General features: G+C 48.6%; 1 protein-coding gene across 8 annotated transcripts in view; it reads right to left on the bottom strand.

Moving 5' to 3' along the window:
• The window catches only part of Ulk4 (unc-51 like kinase 4), a 340,955-nt gene that overhangs the window by 96,411 nt on the left and 233,399 nt on the right, over positions 1-11,145 (bottom strand). Inside the window, exons 35-36 of one of the 8 annotated variants that reach the window (XM_033762653.1) lie at positions 9,365-9,450; positions 6,930-8,335 (exon numbers count right to left, since the gene is read on the bottom strand). The exons of 5 other annotated variants lie outside the window; for them this stretch is intronic. In XM_033762653.1, the coding sequence (XP_033618544.1) occupies positions 8,296-8,335; positions 9,365-9,450 (126 nt within the window). In that variant the 3' untranslated portion in view covers positions 6,930-8,295. Of the gene's footprint in view, positions 1-6,929; positions 8,336-9,364; positions 9,451-9,559; positions 9,582-11,145 lie in introns of those variants that run through there. 2 more of the 8 variants (XM_033762654.1, XM_033762655.1) reach the window with 2 other exon arrangements.

The raw sequence follows: 11,145 nt of genomic DNA, 5'->3' as shown, positions 1-11,145 counted from the left end.
CTCCCCCACACACAAATGGCTGGAAGCTTACACAGCTGTTAGGAAGGAACCTAGCTAACTTGATTATGATGCATTCAAACAGTGCTGTAGTCATCAAAAACGGTCACACTTACATGTGCGGATATGGGAATTTGACACAATGCATATTACAGGGCACACATGCTCTGACACACACATGTGGGCATGGAACTATGGGAGCAATGTTATCTTCTGGGAGTCTCAGCAAGAGAGGTAGATGTTTTCCTTTCATTTTTTTTAACCCTTCTGAGAAGGCTGCATTAGTTTTACTGGATATAGTCTTTTTTTTCAATTTATAAAAGAAAACTAGCACATAACTTGCACGTGTTAAAACACTCAAAATATTTGGAGAAAAAAATGTTAAATACTGTGAATCACAGCCATGGAAACTCAGAAGGGAACAGATCTTCCCATAACACCATGCCCGATTTCAATTTGCACTTTTTAGTACCACGTGTGTTAAATCCTAGCCTGGAAATATGTTTTCTTATTTACTACTGTTTTATATTTTAGTGTTTCTGCCCCATGTTAATGGTCAAAGTGTTTCAGTTTGAATTGACTTTAAAGTGCTAATCTATAGGAAAAGTGAGTCCAGTTCTTAACTAGTCGATTTATTTTTCTCTCAAGTGATAAATTAAGGGAAATCAAGCACTGAGCTAAGCCCCAACTCTCCCGGTTTGCAGTCCTGCCATGAGGGATTTTGTAATCATCTAGGCCTCCACTTTCCAAACAGTTCTGAGGTTTCATTTACTTGAAATGTGAGTTTCCTATTTTTTTGCCTCCAGTGAATCTTTAGTTATGACCTAAGCCATAATTATAAAAAAGCTGTGAGTTGAAAAAATTTCTCCTTCAATTCACACTGACAAAAGAAAGATGGGAAGAGACTAACCAGGCAATTTATACTTAAAATTACTTCTCTGTAAAGCAAAAGGTCGCCGGCATCTGCGAATGTGTTAGGTGTAACAGGCATACTCCTGATGGTGAATAATCTCAGGTATGTTTTTATTTTGTGGGTAGTGATAGGGACTGAACCCAGGGCATCAAGCATCCCAGGCAAGTGCTCTACCTAGCCAGTGAGCTACAGCAGCAGCAGCCCCTCTCCTCTTTTGAAGCAGGATCTGGCCTCAAACTTACTCTTTTTTGTTTTTTGAGGCAACGTCTCCCTTTGTAGTTCAAGCTGTCCCTGAACTCACTATGTAGCCCAGGCTGGCCTCAAACTCACACTGATCCTCCTGCCTCAGCCTCCCAAGTAGCCAGGATCATAGACATGCATCACCACACTGGGCCTCAGGTCTTTAGGTGAGGCCTCACACTGCTGTTCCTGGGGACAGTTTAATGCCCAGCACAAAAAGCAAAGAGATACTTTCCAAACTTAACTAATGATCAGAGTATCCAATAAAAAAAAAAGAATAGGACTACTTACTAGAAGTCACAAACTCTGGCCGGCTACCTGGAATAACAACATGCCCACTTAGGGAGGACGCTGACCAGGTCAGGTCAGCTGAGGCTAATAATGCTCGACCTTCTTGAGTAGATCACGTAGGCGTGACCTAAAATGAGCCAGCTGTTACTACACAAAGTTCTCTGACTCTGAACTAAGTATGCATTCAACTACTCTTCGTCCCACGTGGCACTTAAACAGAAAGCAAGTGAAGCAAACTGCTTCAGCCAACTTCCTGGAGAATATTTCTGGTTGATCTTTTTTAAAAATACTACAGTACATACTGGCACTTTTCATTAGTTCCACGGTGCATCAGATGTTTCATCGTCTCTCACGTGAACCATACAGAGATAGATTTTGAAGGGGCCAACCACTGGCAGTGGGGAGAAGTGGTCACTTGACCCTGGGGAATCTGTTAGTCTGCTGCACTGGGCACCAGACGTGGTCGTCCGAGGCCCATTGAGCGCGCGCCTGACTGCCTGGGGACCTCGTGCTTGAAAGGAACTGCTGCTCCCGTGGGGCCCCAAGTCCTCCAAGTCCCCTGCAACAGAGAAGCACCATCCCACTCCCCAAGGAAAGGTACTGACAGTCGATGACCACTCACAAATGTCACAAGAAACACACCTGCAGAGTCCCCTCGACTTTCTTTGCTAGAAGAAATTACTGTTCTACCCTTTTGTGGATGTAGCAATGCAGGGAGTCACGTGGAGTGCTTCAAAGCCTGGGGCATTTAAGGACCCATTAGGACGTGACCCTGCTGTTTAGGGTAGGCGCACAAGAGGGCCCACTTCTGTAAGAATGACCTAGCACAGAAAATCACGCGTGTGCAACACGGCCCTGTCAGCACACAAAGCTGTAATACCAGGAGATGGCTAATGTAAGGGGGAGAGAGAAAGATGTTTGCTGCTGCCTTCTTTCCCTTGGGGACCTCATCTGTCAAAGTCCCCCCTTCAGTTGCCCGAGCTTCACAAGCACTAAGTGCCAAGATGTGGAATTTACACCAAGACACAGAAAAGCAACATTTTAAAGTCCAACATGAGTCCAACGTAAAGTTTTATGCTCTGTTAAATCATACCTAGTTGCTTATTTTAGAAGCAAAAAAAAAATGTTTATTATAACCCCCAGAGCAGTTTTATTGCCACCAGAAAGCCAAGAAAACTATTTCTCGTCTCTGTTCAGCAGCACGGGGCTGAACTTCTCAGGGGGCTGGAGTGGATTCTGTTGATAACGGTGTCTCTGAGCAACTCGAAGGCCACCAAACTGGGCGCTGCATGAGGCTTACTCCTGTACCAGCCCCATCCAGAAGATGGTGAGATGGGCACTTCTGGACTACAGCAGATTGGACCCTGTAATTTGAGATCCTAAATGTAGAGAAAAGGTCACTCACTGTTCACTAAAACTGATAAAATAATTTTAATGGGGAAAATGCTCAATGCTAAAGACTAAACCACAGCAAAGATAGCCACCTCCCGATGGGGAGAGCGGGCTGGGCTCTGGGTAGAGCAGGAGGCACCGGGGCCCTCTGCCGGGGTGAGACGCTTGGAGCCCTGCAGAAGCCAAGGCCAAATGCAGCCTGCCCGGTCCATGTCCTGGACTCCAGACCACCCTGCCCACCCCTAAACCCAGGTCCAACGTGAGGGTCACTGCTGTGAGGAAGGCAGGCACGTTCCTGTGCTGATCCTTCGGGAGGCAAGCCGCACCTGGGACTGGCATTTCTAATTCTAATGAACGGGATCTCGAGCCCTCTGAAAGACAGAGTCTGTTTATCGTGGCCCACCCAGGTTAGCAAACCGTGTGCCAATGTGATGTGCGGCTCAGGGGCAAGGAGGGAAGGGGGCAGTGCCAGTTTGGGGCCAGGAGACCTTACTCATGCAGCTAAATTATTTACTGAGTGCTTGCTACAAGTGAGCCAAGGACAAGACTGGAAACTAAGTCAGTATGCGATTCCACCAACGACGACACGAAGTTCCCAATATGTAGCCCACACACTCCTAAAACAATACGGACTCTGAAGCCAGGCACAGTGGAAACCACCAGCAGCAGCAGCTGCTTGGGAGGCAGAGGCAGGAGGATCAGTCAGGCCCATGAATTGGAGATTAGCCTACGTTACAGCAAACACCATGTCAAATACCAAGAAACCTTTCAAAGACAGACATATCTCAGCAGCTCAGAACCGGAACAAACAGCAACTGGAGGCTTCAAAGCAGTCAGAAGTAGCTACCAAAAAACAGGGCCTTCAATACATTGGGATCATCCTTCCCACTGAGCAAGGGGGAGAAATGAGGGTTGGGGCTCTCCATCCACAAAAGGAAACCACAGAAGCTGTGCCAGCCGTAGGCCCACCTGAATTATTTACAGCTCTCTGGAGGTGCAACGAGCTGCACGCACTTAGGAGTATCCAGCAATCAAAAGCACAAAATAGTCAAGGCTCTCTGCACTGATAACCGAACTATTCCAGTCTGTCTGGAGGTGCAGTGGGGTTAGCCCTCCAGCGTCGTTCTTTGTCATAGTTGTGTCTGTGGCCTGGATACAAGTAGCACCCCTTGAGGTCTCATGGAAAAGCATGGCCCAGCAGGTGGATGGGTGAGGCTGAGGGCCACTTGGGCTGAAGGGGAGCTGGGGGCCTCTCCTGCAAGTGGCTCCGGCAAGTACTGTACTGTGGCCAGGATGTCCTTCCAGCCACCAAGACCGTGAGCTGCACAAGCCTCTCTTCTTCAAAAGTGGCCTTTGGTATTTCATGGTAGCAATACAAAACAATAATACAGGTGTACTGATTATTCTACAGTTCTTTTTCTTTCGTGTGAATTTTAGAGATTGTTGATCGGGTTCTACAAAGAGGACGCTGGGACCGGGAAGGGGACCACATGGGGTCTCCAGGTCGGGCTGGAGAGGCTCGTGTCCTGGCCGTCCCAGAGAACAAGGAGGAAGCTCTGTGTTGGAAAGGGGGACTTCCGAGCGCAGAGGTGGCGAGTCTCCAGCACACAGGCCACAGTGGGCTGAGTTACTCAGAGCTCGCAATGGTCGCCAGCACAGTGCTACTGCATATGAAGACCTGGATTTGACCCCAGCACTGTGAAAAACCACACACACACACACACACACAAACAAAAAGCTACAAGGACTTTTAAACAAGGAGAGATATCGCCTCATAGATACAGAAGTTTTTAATTCCACGTATAAATGTTTTACACTTTTCGTATTAAGATTTATCTCTATTTCATAGTTTTTCTATTGTAAATAGTATTTCATTGCAGTTTCCAGTTGTCCACTGCCAAAAATAGAAAGGATTTTGTCACATACAGATCTTGTTTACTGTACCAATGACAAACATTTCTAGTACTTTCTACAGGTTCCTCTGCATTTTTGACATAGAATGTGTTCTCTGTTATTATTTTCCTGTTTCCTTTCCAACAAGGTGGCTGTTTTTCTTGCTTGTTTGCGTTGACCAGATGGAAGAGGACATCTTCATTTGTATTCCTGATCTTGAGAAGAAAACATTAAGCCTTTCACCCTTGAACAAGATTAACTATAATTTTTCTTAGATGCATTTATCTGGTATTACAAGGAGTAGGTATTAGATTATTCTCCACTGAGAGGATCATCTGGTTTCTCCTTCTCAGTTTACTAATGCAGTGCACTACATTGATTTATTTTGAATGTTACAGCAAGTCTGCACCACTGGGGTAAATCCCATTTCCTGACACATCTGTTCTTTAAATATATGGTTGGACTCTACTTGCTAAAATGTGAACTTCCTCAGATTGTTTGGATCTTCGCACACGTGGTCATGAGGGCTGTGAGGGAGCTTCAAGCCCCGGAAGCCAGAGCCACTTGTGACAGCAGCAGGCCTCCGCTGATGCGCTTCCAACCTCGCTCCCTGTGGGACTCCCTTTGGCTTCTTCTCTGCTCCACCATCTTTGCACTCAATCCCTTCCACTTTTCTACAATGTATGGGCATAGAAGGCAGCACAGCTGTATGTGTGCATAGAACAAACCTCTGTAACACAGCGGCGAGCTTAGAACAGGTGACGAGATTGGTCACTGAGGACGACAGTGATGTTACCGACCCAGCAATCTGTTGATGAAGAGCTAGGTGGGAGCAAAGTTCATAGCACGTGTGTGAATTAACCTTGTCGTAACACAGTGGGAACTGAAATATGGACTGGGCTGCTCAGGTGCCTGGTATCACTAAACTGCAGCTTTGCCTGATGGAACCAGGCAAAACAAGAACCACCAAGAGCTGGGGATGTATCAGTGGCACTGGGCCTGCCTGGCAAGCATGGGGCCCAGAGTTCAATTCCTGATACCAGGAAAAAGCAAGAACTACCCCTGTGTATATGAATGTTAATCACTAACGATGCTGATTTTAAATATATAGTGACACCTCAGTTGAACTCAATTTGTTCCACATTTGTTTGAACAATAAAAAGTTTGAGAACCGAACATATTTTTCCCAAAAGAAGTAATGGAAATCCAGATAATCGGTTCTGAGGCTCCCAAATCACACAAGCACTGTGTGTCGTCTGGGTGAGAGCAGTGCTCAGATGCGAGCACACACATACACACACACACACACACAAACACACACCCTGTGTCCAAGGGGAGGGCCATGCAACCGCTCTCTGCTCCTACAGGCTTTTTCAGATCGGATTTTTGGTGCATCTGTGGAGCAAAGTTACAAACCCCAAGCAGATTTTTTCAAACTTTGCTGTTCAAGCAGTGGAAAGTTCAAACACTGAGCTACTGGATGGCCGAGGTAGAGCTGTATATTACATTACATAAGCAAGTGTTCAAATTATGTACATTTGTTTCAAATATATTTTTACATTAGCACAGACATTTAACCTTATGCTAAAAATATGGTCCCACATTTTTTAGTATGCTTGGAAAATTATGTTAAAGGTATACAGAATTCTACCTTAAAAATTGAATTTAATGAATTCCCAACTGAGCAACATGTAAGTTACTAACAAAACTTTTGATACTCAAAATGTCATAAATATATTTGGACATATAATTCTATAACTCTGTATTTCCTATGTGTAATTTTTAGATTTAGAATTTAAAAATAAAATTCAAAGGTGTGTTTTAAGGCATTTGTTATGCGTTACATCCCCCCAGTGCCTCGAGTGCTCAGAGATGGGCTCCTGGAAGTGACTGGAAGGACCATGAAGGTGATACTGGATCAGTCCACTGACTGGCTGCACATAGTTCTGGATGTGGATAACGGACCCACTGAGGAGTGGAGACCCAGCTTGGGTGTGAGTGACACCAACAAACAGGCTTGCAGCCTGGATGGAATAAAAAAGGGACAGGAGGAAGGCTGCTGAGTCCTGCGTGCCCTGCCACGGACTGCTTCTCCTCTGCCAGGCCCCTCGGCCACGCTGCCCTGTCTTGAAGCCAGCACAATACAGACTAAACCCCTACAAACTGTGAGCCAAAATAAGCCTTTCTTCCTTTAAATTGTGGGTGTTGGGTATTGTGTCCCAGCAGTGAGAAAGTAATAAACACAGCATAAGTGGCAGTTTACATTTTAATGCGCCAATTTATATTCCATATTCAGGTTTCATCTTTGAAGACTGGAGGTATAAGCTCGCACCAAAACTCTGATGAGACCCGACTTGGTGCTAATGGTTAACATTAGGATCTTTCCTCATAAAAGTCCTATTGACACAAACTTTCTCACTAAGGCACCTAAAAATTCAACTATCAATTACACAAGATACTGTTATCCTATTTTTTTTTTTAAGACAAGTGCACTGGGGACAAGGAATGAGGTGCACCCTTAGGAACCTGCTAATGCACAGTTCCGTGTTCCAGTCTTCCTGCTACCTCCCCAGCTCCCGCCCCGCCTTCTCCTAGGCCTTTCCCGGGGCCCAGGCCTGTTCTGTTAGAGAAACGTGTGCATGTTGAAGCATTATCACATGTGAGGGGCTGGAAAGAGGACAGGGAGGATGCTGGAGTGCGTGTCACCTCGGGCGGCGGTGCTTTCCTGGAGGAGTCACTTTCAGGCACCCAAGTGAATGTTTTCCCCCTCTGCACAGAGCACACAGCTTCGCCAATAACAAAACGCTACTAAAAGCCATGCTGCTCCACTGCGACCACTTCAAGAGGAAGGCATGAGCAGTAATGGGAGAGAACAGCCCTGCACTCCGGGGGCCTTTCCTTCCTAAAGCCCCCAAACCTAGACCTGCCTGGCAGTGCCCGAGACTCCTGAGGGGAGAGGTAAGGATGCAGGTGTCGATTCTGTGCTCTCCAGCGCGCCAGGGTCCTGGGGCTGGTTGTACAGAGCACAGGTACTAAGAACAGAGCAGTTTCCCAGAGCACAGGCGTTCTTGGGCAGCGCCAACCGCCCCCTTGTGTCCTTTCTTGCCAATCAAAAATGGGGTACAGGTCACATCTGAAACAGCTCCCCAGTGAACATCAGAGCAGACACCACCAAGGGGAGGGCAACCTCCACAGAGAGGGAGGGTGGGCTTAGAGCAGGGGATTGTGTTCACCATCACCTCTACCTTTCAGGTGGTGGGTTCGGCCAAGGTACACGAGTGGGATGTCAGAGGAACTGGCCACATTTGTACTCTGCTGATCAGGCTCGGTCTCCTCATTCTCAGTGACAGCGAGACGTCACACTGCCCTTGCAAGCTCCTGGCGTCCTTTCCCGCACCAGCTCTATGTGGATCCCTTCTCTGTACCAGGCAAAGTGAAGCAAGCACATGGGCTCCTCTCGGTCCAGTTAGAGAGATGGAGGCAGGGACAAGGGACTTGGGTTCCACATCATGAGGAGCATCAGGGCTGAGCAGGTTACGGATGCCGCTGGGCTGGGGTCAGTCGAGGGGCTAAGAGGCTTCTTCAAAGAAGAGACCTTCATGCCAAGACCTGAAAACCAAGGAGGAGTCATCCACGGGAAAGGAGGCAGAGGCCAGGCTTTTCTAAAGCCTCGAAAGTAGCCTGGGGTGCAGCAGACAGAGCAGGACATGGAAAACCAAGAGAAACCCTGGAAAGATCAGAAAGACTATGACCCACAGACAATGATCCAGTAACTAGAAAGAGTGGGCTGGGCGCTCATCCCACTGAAGCTGCTCAGGACAGTGTCCGGGGACCCACAGGACAGTCAGGAGCAGCCTGTCATCACGTTGGGCCTGGACAATCTCACTCCAGCACAGGAGGGATGACAGCACTGTGCAGCAAGGTGCCCTCAGAGAGAAAGACGCTGTGCCCACATGACTCCCCCACAGTGCACTGCTAGAATGGTTCTATTATTAGTTACTGCTGCTAACTTATCAGTTCAGTCTGCCCTGGGCAGGCGCATACAGGAGAAGGTGCAGGCACCTGCTCCCCTGTTTACAGTGGCCACATCTGGAGAGCCCCTCCCAGGTGGAAACCGCCACACACTGGGGTGCATCTGGGACCCTTCCCCTCCCAACCTCACGGCAGCACGCGGCCGTTCACCTGAGGCCACACAGCTGCTGGCACTGTAGCTGCTGCCATTTGGTGTCTTGTGAACTGTCCCATGGCACCTCACTAGCTCTGAGCAGTTTCTACTGCATGCACATGGCTTTCAAACCGGCTCAGTCTCTAAGTCGGGACCCAGCGCTGTCACTGGGCTCAGCCACGGTTCCCGGCATTCACTGGAGGTCTCAGGTCACAGCCCCACGGACAGGAGAGGACTCTGCTTCACAGATGGTGGGGTGGCAGGTGCCACGTTCTCTCAAGGAGAAGCAGTTTGCTTTCCTAGGACCATACCTGGAAAGAACCTCAAACACAACTGAGCGCGTTCTCTTACTTTCAGGCTTCCAAAGTCACCCAAGTCAGGGGAAGCCGGGTCTGGTTACTCCTCCCTGCAGGAAAGCAATTCCAGGCTCCCTCCTGTGACCTGCCACACATCCAACAACGTCGGAGCTTTACCTTTGCTCCATGCTGCTCTGCTTTGGGTTGTCAATAGGTTGATCATGGCTTTCCTTCCCTTGATGCACAGCTACACATGGGTTCACCTTTGGAGAAGACGGAGGGCAATGTTCTTGCCACAGCCACCTTTAAACCTGATGGCCCAGGGCAGGGGATGTAGCTTGGCGGTGCCGCCACCTGCCTCACAAGCGCAAGGTCCCGAGTTCGATCCCCACTACTGAAAGAAAATAAAACCAAATCTGATGGCCTCAGCGATGAAAGCGCATGCACACCTTGGTGCTCACACACACTATTGATGGATGTGCACACACACACTGCTCACACTCATCCCACACACTTCACACACACTAGTGATGCACATGCATGCACACCACGCAGCTCACACACAGTAGGCAGACAGCGGCCGGTAGACTGGAACCTAAGTGTGGTCAGGTTACCAGTGTGACAGAGAGTGCCCGGAAGGCGGGACAACCTCTCCAAGCATGACTTCTCATCAGTCCACATCACGGCGCACCCCGAGCAGCCCACCGTGGGGAGCTGGCGCACGCGCACAGCACAACTTCACTCTTTCCATGCCCAGCCCCACGTCTCTCGGTCCCTCTCCCATGCATAAAAGATCCACCTCCCTATTTCTTATTTTCTATCTTTTATTTTGCTGTCTGTTTATATTTTGGGTTTCTCATGTAAGCGAACCCATGCAACAGTTTAGCTTAGGTGTTGGATTTATTTCACTCAGGTGAAATGAAGGCCCACTCATTTCCCAAAAATGCCTCGAATTTGTTCTTTAGAGCAGAGTGGTGCTCCACTGCGTACAGTAACCACTCATCTGCTGACAGACATACAGGCTGCTTCCACGATTCAGCCGTTGTGAACTACGCTGCTACATGTGGAAAGAATAGCTGTTAAAAGATAAAATAGTAAAAAGTGCTGGCGAGGCTGCAGGGAGAAAGAAACCCTTCTGCACTGCTGGTGGGAGTGTAAACTAGTACAACTAGTGTGGAAATCCGTAGGGAGGTTCCTCATAAAAATGAAAACAGTAATCTCAGCTGACCCACCTATTACCCTCACCTATTCCCCACCTTTCCGAAAGCGGAGAGACCGCCCATCCAGAGCATGGTTTTACCCTTGGTCACTGCTGGCCCTGACTGCGGGGCCAGGACCCCACGCAGGACAGAGAAGAGGCTGTACCAGGAGCTCCAGGAGGCACTGAGAATACGCAGCCAATCTGACTCCCTACTGCCACGCAGGGAGTTCGGATAGGAGGGGTGGCCAGCAGGGACCTCGAGAAGCATCTATAACCACCGAGCAGCGCGGGAGGCTCTCGGTGTCTCTTTGAGCTCTCCATCTGAGCACCGGCAACCCCATGTCCGAATCTGGCCTTCAGCTGTGGCAGTTCCTGTGCAGCGGCTGCTCCTGCCCACAGGCAGCCGCTCTGCTCCCATCCTCAGCCCACCCAGACACCACCTCAGGCCCTGCACACTCAGAGTGTTTCCAAAGACACCGCACATGGGCTTGTAACTAGCGGCCCTGTGACTGAGCCCAGCCATCCTGTCTCAGAAGACAGCAGAGCCGGGCAGCTCAGCGTGCAGGCCCTGAGGTTCCGTTTCTAGGCCCACCCAAAAAACAAGCAGAAATGGCCAACAATTATACGAAAAACTGTTTAAGAATTTTAACCATTAGGGAAATGTAAATCAAAGCTAATGTGAGATTCCATCTTTGCCCATTGTGGATGGCCAGCATCAACACACACACACACACACACACACACACACACACACACA

Source organism: Fukomys damarensis, unplaced genomic scaffold (genome assembly GCF_012274545.1).
Source record: "Fukomys damarensis isolate Sample0158 unplaced genomic scaffold, DMR_v1.0_HiC HiC_scaffold_12, whole genome shotgun sequence".
Lineage (NCBI taxonomy): Eukaryota > Metazoa > Chordata > Mammalia > Rodentia > Bathyergidae > Fukomys > Fukomys damarensis.
Note: the sequence above shows the minus strand (reverse complement) of the source record. Positions and strands in the feature narration are given on the sequence as shown.